This window comes from Labeo rohita, chromosome 23 (assembly GCF_022985175.1).
Source record: "Labeo rohita strain BAU-BD-2019 chromosome 23, IGBB_LRoh.1.0, whole genome shotgun sequence".
In the NCBI taxonomy this organism is placed as follows: domain Eukaryota; kingdom Metazoa; phylum Chordata; class Actinopteri; order Cypriniformes; family Cyprinidae; genus Labeo; species Labeo rohita.
The window spans coordinates 23,007,351-23,023,006 of NC_066891.1; the positions used below are offsets into that span (position 1 = coordinate 23,007,351).

The following is a 15,656-nucleotide window of genomic DNA, read 5'->3' on the forward strand; positions in this document are numbered from 1 at the left end:
CGCTGATGCATTTGACGATAGCAAGACCATTATTATTATTATCGGTCAAAAATAGACCAGGCGTCTAACTTTAGCAATGCAGTGCAGAGAGCCGCTTCTGGGATGTTTCAGAAACTTGCTGAGAGGTGGCTGGTATATAAACACAAAGGCATGTTAAGCGGGTGGGGTTGTAATCAAGACAGAATTTGATTGGGCAAAATTAAGGACACGCCCATGAGTGCAGAATGAGTCATCAGTACCTTGGACCATTTTTGGTCAAATTTAAATCCACATATCAGTTCAAATTTACATTTCGAGTCCATGCTAGCATGTAGCTACATTAGCATATAGAAAATGCTAATACAGACATCCAAAAAGCCACAGAACTCCCATTTTGGAGTGCTGGCATGTATTTGGAGACACAAATACCCAAACACCCATGTCCCTCCAGGGCCTCATAAGTTATGTTTCATTGTCTTGTTGAACAAAAACATAGTCTTTTAATAACTCTCTATCTCACTCCCTAAACTCAGTCGTAGGTCAAGGCCTAGTGTAGCGTCTGTGCGCTTCTCCCTGCCTCAGCCCTTTTCCTGTGGCCAAACAAACAGGGCAGGACTGGGCAGGGGATCGGATGTGTGGGGAGGTGAGGGGGGCGCTTCATGTTACGTAAGCGTGAATGTCATTGCACACACACACACACACAAAGTCGTTTTCCTGCCTGATGTAAGCACGCTAATGACGCCTCCACCCCCTTTAGCCTGTACGACAAAACATGTAGACATGTAAACATGTCTGTTTGGGTGGGTGAGGGCTGTCCGTCGCTGTCCGACATATACATACTGTACCACAATTTATGTTGTTGTGTTCTGTTATTTTGCACAAGATCATGCGAGAGGAATGTGCATGCTAATATGTTTGGTTACTGCCCATCACCCACCTTGCATCTCACTTTTTCTCCAGTCTCAGTGTTATCAGGAGATAGTTTCCTTATCTGTTGCTTTGGGGAAGCATTTCCTTCTCCCCATCCCAGCAGATCTCTCTTCACCACTCCCTTCCCCTCATCCCGAAACGGAGCGGGGAAAGACGATGGGGTTATGAGCGAATGTGTCCGTGTTGGACGGTGGAAGTGATGCAGAATTTGAGTTTGAGTCATGTTTCTGTTCTCTGTTTCAGATCAACACAGCCTGCATCCCAGCGCAGCCCTCCGAACTGGTAAGGTTTTGTTTATCTTTTTCTTTCCTTCCTATTATCTGTTGTATTTTATCATCTTTGTCCTTACGTCTTATATGTATACCAGCTGGATCTCTTTCCCACCCATTGGTTCACTCATTGATTACTTCCTTGTTCATTTACTCTTTAATTTATTTAATTTTCAATCGCTTTTTCATATCACACTCTCATGTTTATGAGAGTGTGATATGAAATGTTATATGTGATATGTTATGTTTGAAAAGCTTATAAAAAAAACAGTAAAAATAGTAACATTGTGAAATATTTTTACAACTTAAAATAATTGTTTACTATTTTAATATATTGTAAAATATAATTTATTCCTGTGATGCAATGCTGAATTTTCAGCATCATTACTCCCATCTTGAGTGTCACATGATCATTCAGAAATCATTCTAATATGCTGATTTGCTGATCAAGAAATATTTAAAACTGATACATTTTTAATAGAAATATTGTAACATCATATATATCTTTACTGTTACTTTTGATCAATTTAATGCATCCATATATATATATATATATATATAATTGGGATTCAGATAAGACATGCACAATGCATGATGCTTCAGGAAATGATAATGAAACCATTTTTGTGTTGTTGCTCTGTTTATGATATTGTATCTGTGTTCTCATCTACTGCAGCGAAGGGGAACGTCCTCCTCTAGACACATTCAGCATCTGGTAAGAACTTTTTTCTTTCTCTTTCATTATCTGTCACATTACTTGGCACATGGCTGTTCCTCTAGTTCAGGGATTTTTGGTCAGCCCCTTTGACCTAAATTGTTGATTGTTATTTGAAGTACCCCTTAAGATTTAAAGTTAATATTTCATTAATATTTACTAAAATTCAGGGGTGCACATACGGTTTTCAGTCTGGTAGTCATGAGAGCACGTAAATATTTGGTTTGGTGCTCACACTGCAGATAGTGTGATCCATTAAATGCAACTATAAAATATTAAATAATTAATAATAGTAATAATAGTATTGTTTCAATTATTATTTTTTAAAATTAAATAATAAAATAATGAATAAAGTGTGACTGTACTATTATACACTACCAGTCAAAAGTATTTGAACAGCAAGATTTTTAATGTTTTAGTCTCTTCTGCTCACCAAGCCTGCATTTATTTGATCCGAAGTACAGCAAAAGCACTAAAATTGTGAAATATTTTTACTATTTAAAGTTTTCTATTTGAATATAATTTACAATGTAATTTATTCCTGTGATCAAAGCTGAATTTTCAGCATCATTGCTTTAGTCTTCAGTGTCACATGATCCTTCAGAAATCATTGTAATATGCTGATTTGCTGCTCAATTATTATTACGGTATTATCAATATTTAATACAGTTGAGTAAATTATTGAGTAAATAATATCTGAAATAAAAAGCTTTTGTAACATTATACACTATACTATTCAAAAGCTTGGAGTCAGTATAATTTTTTTTTTTTAATTCAGCAAGGATGCTTTAAATTGATCAAAAGTGATGATAAAGTCATTTATAATGTTGCAAAAGATTTATATTTCAGATAAATGCTATTCTGAACTTTCTATTTATCAAACAAAATTGAATAAATTCCTCTTAGCTGTTTTCAACATAATAATAATAAATGGTTTTTGAGCAGCAAATCAGCATATCAGAATGATTTCTGAAGGATCATGTGACACTGAAGACTGGAGTAGCAAAGCTAAAATTCAGCTTTGAATACACTGGAATAAATTACATTTTAAAATATATTCAAATAGAAAACATTTAATTTAAATACTAAAAATATTTTAAAATTGCACTGTTTTTGCTGTATTTTGGATCAAATAAATGCCATGTGCAAATAAATGGTAGTGTATTTTTAAAATGAAAAATGACTATTAAATAAAAATACAATTATTTTAGAGTACACTTAAAAATACAATACTAATATTTACATATTATTTTTTCTTTCTTTTTTTACTTTTTTATTTTTATATGAATTTTCAACTTTTTCAAACTTAAAGTCAGCAAGCTTTTATTTTGTCGGGTTGCCGGAACCGGCAACGCATTGCCTATATTTATGCTTTCTTTTCAAATGGAAATCTTACACAGTATTACAGTTAGTTGATCTAAAACGGTGATTGTCCATTAAGAGCTGTTCAAGGAGAAGTTCACTTCCAGAACAAAAATTTACAAATAATTTACTAACCCCCTTATCATCTAAGATGTTCATGACTTTCGTCATAAAGAAATGATGTTTTTTTAAGGAAAACATTTCAGGATTTCTCTCCATATAGTGGACATTAATGGTACCTGCGAGTTTGAACTCCCAAAATGTAGTTTAAATGCAGCTTCAAAGGGCTCTAAACAATCCCAGCTGAGGAATAAGGGTCTTATCTAGCAAAACGATTGATCATTTTCTAAAAAAAAATGACAATTCATATACTTTTTAACCTCAAATGCTCGTCTTGTCTAACTCTGCGTGAACTCTGTGTTTTCTGGTTCATGACAGTTAGGGTATGTCGAAAAACTCACATCTCATTTTCAAAATAAAAGGAGGTGTCTGACCCTCCTTGTGTGTTCAATTTGTAAACACTGGGTCGGTACTTCTGCAGCGATGTAGCATGATTTCACAGTTGGAGAAGAAAATGAAAAGGGAGTTTTTTGACATAACCTAAACGTATTGACCCGGATTACACAGAGTTCACGCAGAGCTAAACAAGACAAGCATTTGAGGTTAAAAAGTAACTGCATTTTGGAAGTTTAAACTCACAGGCAACATAGAAGTCCATTATATGGAGAAAAATCTTAAAATGTTTGCATCAAAAAACATAATTTGTTTACAACTGAAGAAAGAAAGACATGAACATCTTGGACATGACATGGGGGTAAGTAAATTATCTGTAATTTTTTGTTCTGGAAGTGAACTTTTTTTAACCATGTCAGTACAGAAAATGAGCAGTCTGAACTTATTTGCACAGCAATGTAATATTAAAGGTGTTTCTCTACTCATCTGAGTTCCTTCTTCAGTTCATGAGTTCATTAGTTAAAATCAATGGCAAACATCTTTGACCAACAATACATGTGTTCAGTTGTTTTAGAACAGGTTGTTTATGCTAGGCCAATAGAAGCAATACAAGTAATTGTACTTGCACAAGTTATCAATTAAGATTAAAAAAAAAAAGGCACCATTTAATGCATTTTATTTAATTAGACTTTATTTAATTTAATTCCTTAGCTGTGATGTTAGAAGTCACTGAGTCAGTATTTAATTTTCTGTATCAAGTGATAGACATGATTTTTAAATTTTTTCTGACTCAAGTCCACCATTTAATCAGAAGCATTAGTCTTCACGGTCTGAAGAATAAAAAGTCTATTCATTTTCTTTCTTTTGCAGTGCTTTAGTTCTTACAGTGGCATTTATCTGTTTACATATCTCACATGTGCGTCTCCTTAAGAGTAAAACAGAAATTAAGAACAAACATTTTTTGATTAAACCAAAAAGATAGTCTTTTGTACCGAGAGTTGGCACTGTCAACTAGACAAAAGTTTGTTGAGTTTATTGTGTCCAAACACAATGGTATAATCTTTTTTTTCTCTCTTTTTCCAGGGCTCTACCAAGTCTCTGACCTACACCAAACAGAGAAACACACTCCCAAGGTACGTTGGGCTGAAAAGAAGCTTTTAAAGCATCAAATCTCAAACCATGAAGTTCAGTGATCGCTGCAGGAGTGGTTGAGCATGCTTGAGTTCTGAGACTTTATTTCCTCTGCTAATCTCTACTCATCTCAGATAAGTTACCTCATCTCAGCAGGGTTTTATTCCCTTTGGATTTGATGTGGAAAGTCAAAAATCTCTTTTGGCCACAGTGTGGTGAGGCACAGAGAGCTAATATGTGTCAGGGTGCATGGTTAGTTCAGCTGCACAGCACTGACAGCTCAGCTGTGTTCAATCAAACTCCAGCTATCCAATAAAATGTCATTTACTGGACTTTCACATGATTATTTATGATGATTGATTTTAGTGGTTTTGTTTTGGAGAAGCTTTGATTTTTTTTTATTAGGCATGCACCAACATTGAAATGCTGGTCAATGCGATAAGCCAATAAAGAGTTTAATTCTAAATGAAAATGTTAAATGTCACATATTAAAATTATGTGAATTTAGGCATCACAACATTATAATTTAGTAGTAGTTCTAATTTAGAAGTATAAAAAATTATTTAGATATTTGCTGGATATTACGTTTAACAGTTTTAAATGTTAAATGCTAAATATTAAAACTGTATTATTTTTATATGAAAAAAAAAAAACACACAAAATATATATTTTTAAATGCTAATTTAAGTTAATTTAGGCATCACAACATTAAGATGCAAGGTATAAAAAATTGATATTTGCTGAATATATCATTTAGGTTTAAAATGGTAAATGTTAAATGCCAAATATTAAAATTCTGTATTGTTTTATATGAAAAAAGAAAATAAAACACTATAAAAACAAAAAAATCTATTTTAAAATGCTAATTTAAGGCGTCACAACATTATAATGTACAGTACAAAGATATTTGTTTTGATATTTGCTAAAGATTACATTTACCAGTTTTAAATGCTAAATTTTAAATACCAAATATTACAATTCTGTATTATTTTACATAAAAAAAACGAAGATGAAACACTAAAAAACAAACAATTTTTTTGAATGCTATTTATTTATTAGGCATCACAACATTAAAATGTAAAGTATAAAGATGCAGATATTGGCTGAATATTACATTTAACAGTTTTAAATTATAAATGTTAAATGCCAGATATTTAAATTCTGTATTATTTAATATGAAAAAAGAAGTTAACAGTTCAATTTTAAATACCAAATCTTACAATTATGTATTATTTTATATGAAAAAATAAAACACTAAAAAACAAAAAATCGATTTTAAAATGCTAACTTAAGTCAAATTAGGCATTACAACATTAAACTGTGAAGTATAAAAAAAACGAGATATTTGCTGAATATTACATTTACATTTTAAATGATAAATGTTAAATGCAAAATATTACAATTATGTATTATTTCATATGAAAAAATAAAGCACAAAAACAAAAAAATCTATTTTAAAATGCTAATTTAAGTAAAAAAAAAGGCATCACAACATTAAACTGTGAAGTATAAAAAAATTGAGATATTTGCTGAATATTACATTTACATTTTAAATGATAAATATTAAGTGCCAAATATTAAAATTCTGTATTATTTTATATGAAAAAATAAATAAAATAAAACACTAAAACACAAAAAATGTAAGTGAATTTAGGCTAATTCTAAGTGAATTTAGGCATCACAACATTATAATGTACAGTATAAAGAATAAAATTTGTTTTGATATTTGCTAAAGATTACATTTAACAGTTTTAAATGATACATTTTAAATGCCAAATATTACAGTTGTGTACTACTTTATATGAAAAAAGAAAATAAAACACTAAAAAACAAAAAAAATCTATTTCAAAATGCCAGTTTAAGTGAATTTAGGCATCACAACATTAAAAAGTAAAGTATCATTTTTTTAAATATTTGCTGAAGATTACATTTAACAATTTTAAATGATCAGTTTTAAATTCCAAATATTACAATTTTATATTATTTAAATAAATAAATAAATAAATAAATAAATAAATAAATAAATAAAATAAAATACTAAAAAACAAAAAAATCTATTTTAAAATGCCAGTTTATATGAATTTAGGCATCACAACATTTAAAAGTAAAGTATCATTTTTTAAAATATAGGTTACATTAATTAAGATTACATTTAACAATTTTAAATACCAAATATTACAAATTTGTATTATTTTGTATGAAAAAAAGAAAATAAAACCCTAAAAAAAAAAAATGCAAATTTTAAGTGAATTTAGGCATCACAACATTACAGTCTAAAAATTAAATTTGTTGTGATATTTGCTAAAGATAAATGTAATCTTTAGCAAATATCACAACAAGTGTTTTTCAATGATTTGTGTTTTTAAAGATGAATGTTCAGTGAGCATTAGATAATAGAAAATGTATTCAAAATATAAAAATTGGGCAAGTGAGCATGCACTTTCTGGTAGCTGTTTTCTATCTGGTCCAAGCAATTCCAGATGGTTCATTATCTCAGCTAAAGCCGGTGGACATGGTTTTGACTTGGTAGACCATCTTGGTCGGTCCTAGTGGTGTTGGTGGATCATCTTGGACCAGCAACAAACCAGCTGCTATGTTCCAAAAAACAGCTTAACCACCTTAAACACTCATGAAACTGAGGTTTGGAGTTCATGTCTATTAGCTTTGCAATTTCACAGGATATTTAAGCTGGTTTCCCCCACTCTCTCAGAAGCTTCAGTGTGGATCGGGTGATGGACAGAGTGATGGAGAGGCACTATGATTTCGACCTCACATACATCACGGAGAGAATCATCTCTGTCTTTTTCCCTCCCCTGCTGGAAGAACAGCGGTACCGCCTCAACCTCAGGGAGGTGGCAGCCATGCTCAAGTCCAAACACCAGGACAAATTTCTGGTAAGTGACTCAGCATGTATTTACTGTATCTAAGGGAAGTTTACTTATGTCACTGTAATAGAGGCATTTTCATTGTTTCGGTCTATTTCCCTCCCACAGTTATTCAATCTGTCCGAGCGAAGGCATGACATCACCCGTTTAAACCCAAAGGTAGGGTTTAATTTTTTTATATTAAAACTTTTAAATACCTGATTGCACCACCCAAAATTAAAAGTCTCTCTCTCTCAGGTTCATGACTTTGGCTGGCCAGATATGCACGCTCCTCCTCTGGATAAGATCTGTGCCATGTGCAAAGCCATGGAGAACTGGCTGAACTCCGACCCCCAGCATGTGGTCGTTCTGCACTGTAAGGTCAGAGGTCATTGTAGTCTTTGGACAGTTCATGTCAGGGTCACAAGCACTGACGTGGTACTAAAGGGTGCTGACATGACCCTTAAACACCACCCTGTAGAGCGTCACCACAGATGATAACATAAAGCCAGACCTGAGAGGATGTCTGATTTGACAAGCTTTTAGTTTTATGTGAGGTGTTAAAAACAACAAAGCTTAAATTTAACAAAAGTTAAAACAGAAAATAAGCAGTTTAAGACTTTTTACATTTTAAAACAAAGAAATGATCAGACCATCAAATGTTCTTCTACTGAAGCACAAGATGGATCATCGTCATCAGGTTTTACACAAACTTGCTGTCGTTAAAGCATGCCAAAATAAAAACGAATCACCCTTAAAGGATTCGTTCACCTCCAATATAAAAATGTCCTGATCATTTACTTACCCCATGTCATCCAAGATGTTCATGTCTTTGTTTCTTCAATCTAAAAGACATTAAGGTTTTTGAGGTAAAAATTCCAGGATTTTTCATCATATCGTGGACTTCAATGAGAGCCAACGGGTTGAAGGTCCAAATTGCAGTTTCAACGCAGCTTCAAAGGGCTCTACATGATCCCAGGATCCCAGGCGAGGAATAATGGTCTTATCTAGCAAAACGATTGGTTATTTTCTAAAAAAAAATGTAAATTACTATACTTTACTATACCACAAAATGCTCGTCTTGCACTAGCTCTGCCATGTGCGTCAGCGACTTCACGCATTATGTAATTACGTTGGAAAAAGCATGCATGGTTAGTTCTTCGTGTGTACTTCGGTTCAAAAACCGAAGATGTAGAGTCATTTGAAGCTGCATTGAAACTGCAATTTGTACCTTCAACCTGCTGATCCCCACTGAAGTCCACTGTATGGAGAAAAATCCTGGAATGTTTTCCTCAAAAATCTTTGTTTCTTTTCATCTGAAGAAAGAAAGATGTGAACATCTTAGATGACCTGGGGGTGAATAAATTATCAGGAAGTTTTTAATCTGGAAGTGAACACCCTATAAGGTGCTTGAAAATAAGCTAAAAATCACTTTATTGTGAAAAACTGCAAGATATTGTAAAATTCATGTTCATTTTGTCACTCAAATTGTTCGGATTTTCAATAGTCGTCAGACTTTCTTACCTGATTGTATTGGAAGGTCCAAAAGTTGTCAGTTCAGTTCAGTTTTAACAAATTGGAAGTGCAAATCTGTAGTAGTTTTATTGATTTAGTATTGATTGTTTTTCAGGGCAACAAAGGAAAGACAGGTGTTATCATTGCTGCCTACATGCATTACAGCAAGATATCAGCAGGGTAAGTTCAAATTAGCAAGGGGGGGCACATACTTTAAATAAATGACTTTAAATACATTGATTAATTGATTTACATCATCTAATTGAATTTAATGCCAAAAAGGTAATGAAAAATGTAAACTGCAAACATTTTTTATTTTTTTTCCACTCAACAGCTGTTGTTTTTATTGAAGAACATACAGTTCTTGCAATGTCTGAAAATAAGAAATTGTATTGTGATTAGTAGATGTAATATACAGGTGAAGTCAAAAGTTTACATACACCTTGGAGATTCTGCAAATTATTTTACCAAAATATGCATGTTAGTTTATTTTTTATTTAGTACTGACCTGAATAAGATATTTCACATAAAAGATATTACATATAGTCCACAGGAGAAAATAATAGTTGAATTTATAAAAATGATCTTGTTTTTAAAAGTCAACATACGCTTGATTCTTAATACTGTTGTTACCTGAATGATCCACAGCTGTGTTTTTTTGTTTAGTGATTGTTGTTCATGAGTCCCTCGTTTATCCTGAAAAGTTAAACTGCTTGCTGTTCTTCAGAGAAAATCCTTCAGGTCCCACAAATACTTTGGTTTTTCAGCATTTTTGTGTATTTGAACCCTTTCCAACAATGACTGTATGATTCTGAGATCCATCTTTCGACACTGAGGACAACTGAGGGACTCATATGCAACTATTACAGAAGGTTTAAACGCTTACCGATGCTTCAGAAGGAAAAAAAATGATCTAATTTGTAATTGTGAATTGTGAAATAATTTGAAGACCCAAGTGAAAGTGAGAGTTTTATGGCTGTTAGTCCATGTCAGTTAGCTTAATTAGGAGACAAATGTTTGATTTCTTCTTATCTTTAAACAAGCATGTGTCTTTTTTTCTTATGTCTTCAACTTCACTTGTGAACACAGGGCAGATCAAGCCCTCAGCACATTGGCCATGAGAAAATTTTGTGAAGATAAAGTGTCGTCCTCTCTCCAGCCCTCTCAGAACAGGTACGTCCTTCTTGCTTTTTGTCTTTGATCTTTACTGATCTTTTTTTGGATTATTAACCCTGATATCTCTATAGGTATATCTATTACTTTGGAGGGCTGCTCTCAGGGGCCATCAAAATGAACAGCAGTCCACTCTTCCTCCATCAGGTCCTCATTCCCACCATCCCCAACTTCCAGGAAGATGGAGGTGAGTGATTGTTTTTATGACCTCATTCTCTGACTTCATTCATGCATAAGCCCTCGAGGAGATCACTGAGGTAATACGTGTCTGTGTGAGCACATATGTATTCATTAAACAAAACCAAAACTCCTTCACATTCACACACATTTTTAAAGTTTGTTTTTAATCTTTTGCACTGGAGGAGAGAGAGACATGGGGAGTTTGCCAGTTACTCCTTCATATCTTACTTTTTTCCTCACTCTCTTAACAGGTTTCTTCCCTTTCCTGAAGATCTATCAGTCCATGCAGCTTGTCTACACTTCTGGCATATAGTGAGTGAGGATCTGTTGTAGAAAAATTCATATAATTTAAAGAATTTAAAGCAGTTTTTAACCCTTTATGTCTTTTTCAGAACAAAAAAGTCTAATATGCTATCTGTGTGTGTTTTTTTCATAGTGATCTGCAAGGCTCTGGGAGCAGACGGCTGATTGTTACTATTGAGCCTGCATTGCTCCTGAAAGGAGACATCATGGTATGTGGGGCTGTTTTTATCTGACCTTGATATATTAAAACTGTCAAAACCATAGGCATTTCCATCACTTTAATCTCTCGCACTTTGTCACTTTTATGGTCTCTTTTTCTGTCTTTCCTGTAGGTAAAGTGTTATCACAGGCGGGTTCAGTCTGCCGAGAGGGACTCTGTGTTTCGATTGCAGTTTCATACGTGCACCATTCATGGAGCTCAGCTCTGGTTCGGCAAAGGGGAACTGGACGAAGCTTGTTCAGGTACATTCTTAGTGGAACAAGCCAAGAATCATATGCCAAGCTCATATATTTTTCCAATAAAACCAGAGACGTCCATCCAACTCTGACCGCCTTGAGCTGAAATGGCCTTGGGATATCAGCTGAGCTTGGTTTTTTACGATGTGCTTTTTTATTTCGGTGGTCTGTGTTGTTTTAGCCGTGCCATAAATTATCACCCACGTTCCCACTGGGTAACACCTGCGCACCACAGCTGCGTAATTGAGATGAGATACAGACTTTCACGTGATAATGGATTCTCTACGGGCTTACATGCAAGCATGGGAGGCGACTTCAATTGCTTGTAAAACTCTGGGAAAATTCCTAGATATTAATCATCGTTACAATAAAAAACATTTATCATTTATAAAGTGTGTAGTATGGAGTGGATATTATATACAAAGCCCATTATTAATGACCAATATTATTAGCTGGAAAGGGTCTTCTGTGTTCCTAATGATTAACAATCTCAGTTCGCTCCATTTCCTGCAGATGACAGATTTCCCTCTGATGCCACAGTGGAGTTTGTGTTTTCATCCGGGCCTGAGAAAATCAAAGGTAACATTAAAACCTTAATCAAACTGCAGATTAAGGTCTTGCTAAATGTCTAATTGCAGTTTTAGGGGCCGTGAAATTCTTTGACAAACAATTTTTTTTGTCTGAGCTGACGCACAGCATTTCCCAGAAGGGTGCTATCATATCATGTGGTCTTTAACTGTGTTGTAATGCAGATGTACTTGGTTGTAATGTTATTGTGTGTGTGTGTTTGATTCAGGGAGGGTGAGCCAGAGGAATGATCCAGCTGTCAGCGTGGACTATAACACAAATGATCCGGTGGTGCGCTGGGACTCTTATGAAAACTTCAATCAGAGACATCAGGACAGCCTAGAGGGTACAACTATTCACTCATACAACCACATACTGGTGTTTATTCAAGCCTTCAGAGGGAACATACTGTGTTATTTTAAAAAGGACTTTCCATTTTTCTTTTGAAATAAAAGAGGTTGATAGTACTCTTTACTAGGTTTACAACATCTTGCCAGGTCACATTATTAAAACTAAGAAGCAAAAATGGGTTACACTTTATTTTGATAGTCCACTTTAGACATTCTAATAACTATAAGTAACTTTGCAACTACATGTCAACTAATTCTCATTAATTTGCAACTGCATGTCTACTAACTCTCAGAGCAGACTGTTAGGTTAGGTTTAGGGTTAGTAGAATAAATCGACATATAATTGCAACGTTTAGAAGAGTGTTATAATAAGATATTAAGCAGACAGTCTACTAATACTCTAATGACTAGTTGACATGTAGTTGCAAAGTTACTGTTAGTACAATGTCTAAAGTGGACTATCAAAATAAAGTGTTACCCAAAAATGAGATTCAGAAATAACCATGGTTATGATATCACATCCATAAGCACATTAACAAATAGTCAGGTTTACATGTAAAGAGAAAGCCAAACATAAGCAGTGCAGGGTTAATAGTATTTAAGTGTCACATGTTGTTTAAAGGAGTCATGAACTGAGAAATCAAAAGATCTTTTGACATATAAGAGGTCGTTGTACTATAAAAACATTCTGCAAATTTCAGAACCCAAAACTTTCTTGTTAGTCTAAAATCAGCCTATATCGAAGCCAGTCTGTCAAAACGTCAGGTTGTGGAATGTGCCACTTTATGACGTAATAGTGTGGCTAACAGTGTTGGGCATGTTACTTTAAAAAAGTAATTAGTTATAGTTACAAGTTACTTCTCAAAAATAGTAGCTGAGTTACATAATTTTAAAAGTAACCAGGGAAGATTACCAGGGAAAGTAACTGTTGTGTTACTTAAAAAAAAAAAAAACCAAATATGTCAAATAACTTGGATGCACTCTAAATTATAACACTCTTGCAACATATAACACTCTAAACTATATTAAATATGTTAAATGAATAAAACATCAATCTACACTATTTTAATGTTGCTATGGTACAATGTGAGAGGCACCTTACAGGGGCTAAATATCACGTTATTGGGGTCGCTTCAACCTGTGGACATGAAAAACATCCAGCGGCAACAGTGTCATTGTCATAATAACAAAAAAACAATGCGCTTTTGTAAAATAAACGGTGCGCTCTGCCATATTACTTGCATCTGTTCTTATTGTGTTATAAAAAAAACCTTTGCGGGTCCTATGGCTAAGAGAGAGCCTACTCGGATGAAAACCGCTTCAGTGAGCTCAATTATAGTATCGGCACATTTTATTGTCAGTCACGGTAATGCCGTTGCAACAGGGGAAACAGTAATTCGCAAGAAAGATTGAAACTAAAATATGATGCTGTGTCGAACAGAGCGTTCCGATGAGGGGGGTAAAAAGGGACAGAAAATGGTTTATTACTTCTAAATTATTACGTATTTTGATGTAAAAATCTTGATAACATTATAAGTGGACCTCAGAGAAAAGTACAAAATAAAAAACAAAGGCAGTTCATGACCCCTTTATTTAATTCGACATTTTTTTTTTAGAATTCACCATGATACTGGAGTTACTGTTTCAAAATACATAACGTATGTCCTCTACTGTTGTAAAAAAAAAAAACTCTGATGTTGTAATATATGTAACGTAACAGGAAAGGAATGTGTGAAACTAAACTATGACTGTATTTGCTGCAAACCTTGAATAATATCTTAAGTGGACTTCAGGGAAAAATAAAAGTCCAGAATGTGGACCTCTAAATTCTTTCTTCCACTAAACATTTAAAAAAAAAAAAAAACATCTCTCATACATCCCTCCAGATATTGCGCACACACGTGGGCCTCTAGATGGCAGCCTGTACGCACAGGTAAAAAAGCGACGTGCTGCAGGCTCCACATCCCTGCCATCCAGCAATGGGAGTCCTGCGAGGAGCTCTGAGGAACGTCCAAGTCAGCTTCTGTCTGTTAGCACTGATTCTGGACACGCATCTGTCCCACCTGATCAGCTTGATGAACCGACTCGGCAGGCCCCGCCTACTCAGCAAGAGAGGGAAGAGCTTGAGCGGCTGCTGGGTGGAATTGAAGGCGATGGAGGGAGAGATCGTGACAGAGAGACGGCCATTTTGGATGACGGTGATTCTTTGCCTCCTGAAAGGACTGGGTCACTTAGGTTAGGCCGTTCATGCTCATGTAGGGTGGGCTACCGATCCCAGCGTTGTGTTGAACCTGGATGCGATGGACTCCACCACTTATCTAATGGGTACTGCCTTGATCGTCCCACCACCACTAATGGACACACAGGGGCTCCATCTCCAGGGATGCCATCCATCATAGGGCTTTGCCAACACCACAGTGCCCATCCTCACCAATCCCTGCCACCACCAGATCTGCTCTGGGACCGCCAGCAAGGTCCACAGCACTACCTTCATCGCACTTGCTCAGAGGGTCCATCTCGTCACCTTTGTTCATATCCGTCCCAAGAGATCAGTCCCCATCCACATAGTCTGTCTCCCCGACTCCTCTGTAGGACAGACGAGTACATTCCATACCCCCACCATCACCACAACCATCCACACCACCCAAAACCCAGCGGACCCTATCATGATGTTATGATGATAGATGGCCTGGTGACACCTGGCTGCCCCTGTCGGGACTGCTGCCTACGGCGAGAAGATTTTCACACCCTCCGTTTAGAAAGAGAAGAGGGAATACATTGGGAGAGGGAGGCAGAACTTCACCGGGACCCTAGTTTAAGACGGGGCAGAGAAGCTGATATGCAAAGAGGGGCAGAGATATGGGACCGGGAGGCAGGGCTAAGAAGAGGCAGAGAAATGTCTCTGCATTGGGACAGAGACAGAGAAGCAGAACTACAGTGGGAGAGAGAACGAGAGGCAGAATACTGGCACAGAAGAGCTACCGTAGCCCCCTACGGGCCTCACGGTCATGAATTGCCAGCATTTAACTTCGACCCACTTCCCGCAGGCCATCCTGCGTACCCCGAACCCTCCCGGTCCCACTCCCATGCCCATCTGGATCTCAAATACAGCAGTAGTTCCAGTGGTTACCAGACACCACACCAGACGTGCCCCTGCTCCCCCTACCAGCCATCACCCTCAGAGAGTCGTGGATATGCCTCAGGTTACCAGTCTGAGTCCACGTCCCCTCTTCCACCTCCCTCCGCCTCCTGCCCCGGCCCGGTGCACCATGCCAGCGGACCTACAGATAACCAGACAGACTCCCACCCTCAGCAGTACACCTCTGATACAAATACAGGTGAGACATGACTTGATAGATATAGTTGCAGTCTTTCATTACAGTGTACCGTGTAAGCTTTCGCAAAAAGC

At 35.8% G+C, this 15,656-nt stretch overlaps 1 protein-coding gene across 2 annotated transcripts in view; it reads left to right on the plus strand.

Annotated features, from left to right (window-relative positions):
- tns2a (tensin 2a) overlaps positions 1-15,656 on the plus strand; it is an 82,055-nt gene that overhangs the window by 53,822 nt on the left and 12,577 nt on the right. For both annotated transcript variants that reach the window (XM_051095742.1, XM_051095743.1), the window contains exons 4-18: positions 1,153-1,191; positions 1,855-1,893; positions 4,792-4,841; positions 7,550-7,733; positions 7,833-7,883; positions 7,962-8,084; positions 9,334-9,398; positions 10,308-10,391; positions 10,466-10,578; positions 10,823-10,883; positions 11,008-11,083; positions 11,207-11,336; positions 11,844-11,909; positions 12,127-12,243; positions 14,134-15,585. In XM_051095742.1, coding sequence (XP_050951699.1) covers positions 1,153-1,191; positions 1,855-1,893; positions 4,792-4,841; positions 7,550-7,733; positions 7,833-7,883; positions 7,962-8,084; positions 9,334-9,398; positions 10,308-10,391; positions 10,466-10,578; positions 10,823-10,883; positions 11,008-11,083; positions 11,207-11,336; positions 11,844-11,909; positions 12,127-12,243; positions 14,134-15,585 — 2,650 coding nt within the window. The remainder of the gene's footprint in view (positions 1-1,152; positions 1,192-1,854; positions 1,894-4,791; positions 4,842-7,549; positions 7,734-7,832; positions 7,884-7,961; positions 8,085-9,333; positions 9,399-10,307; positions 10,392-10,465; positions 10,579-10,822; positions 10,884-11,007; positions 11,084-11,206; positions 11,337-11,843; positions 11,910-12,126; positions 12,244-14,133; positions 15,586-15,656) is intronic.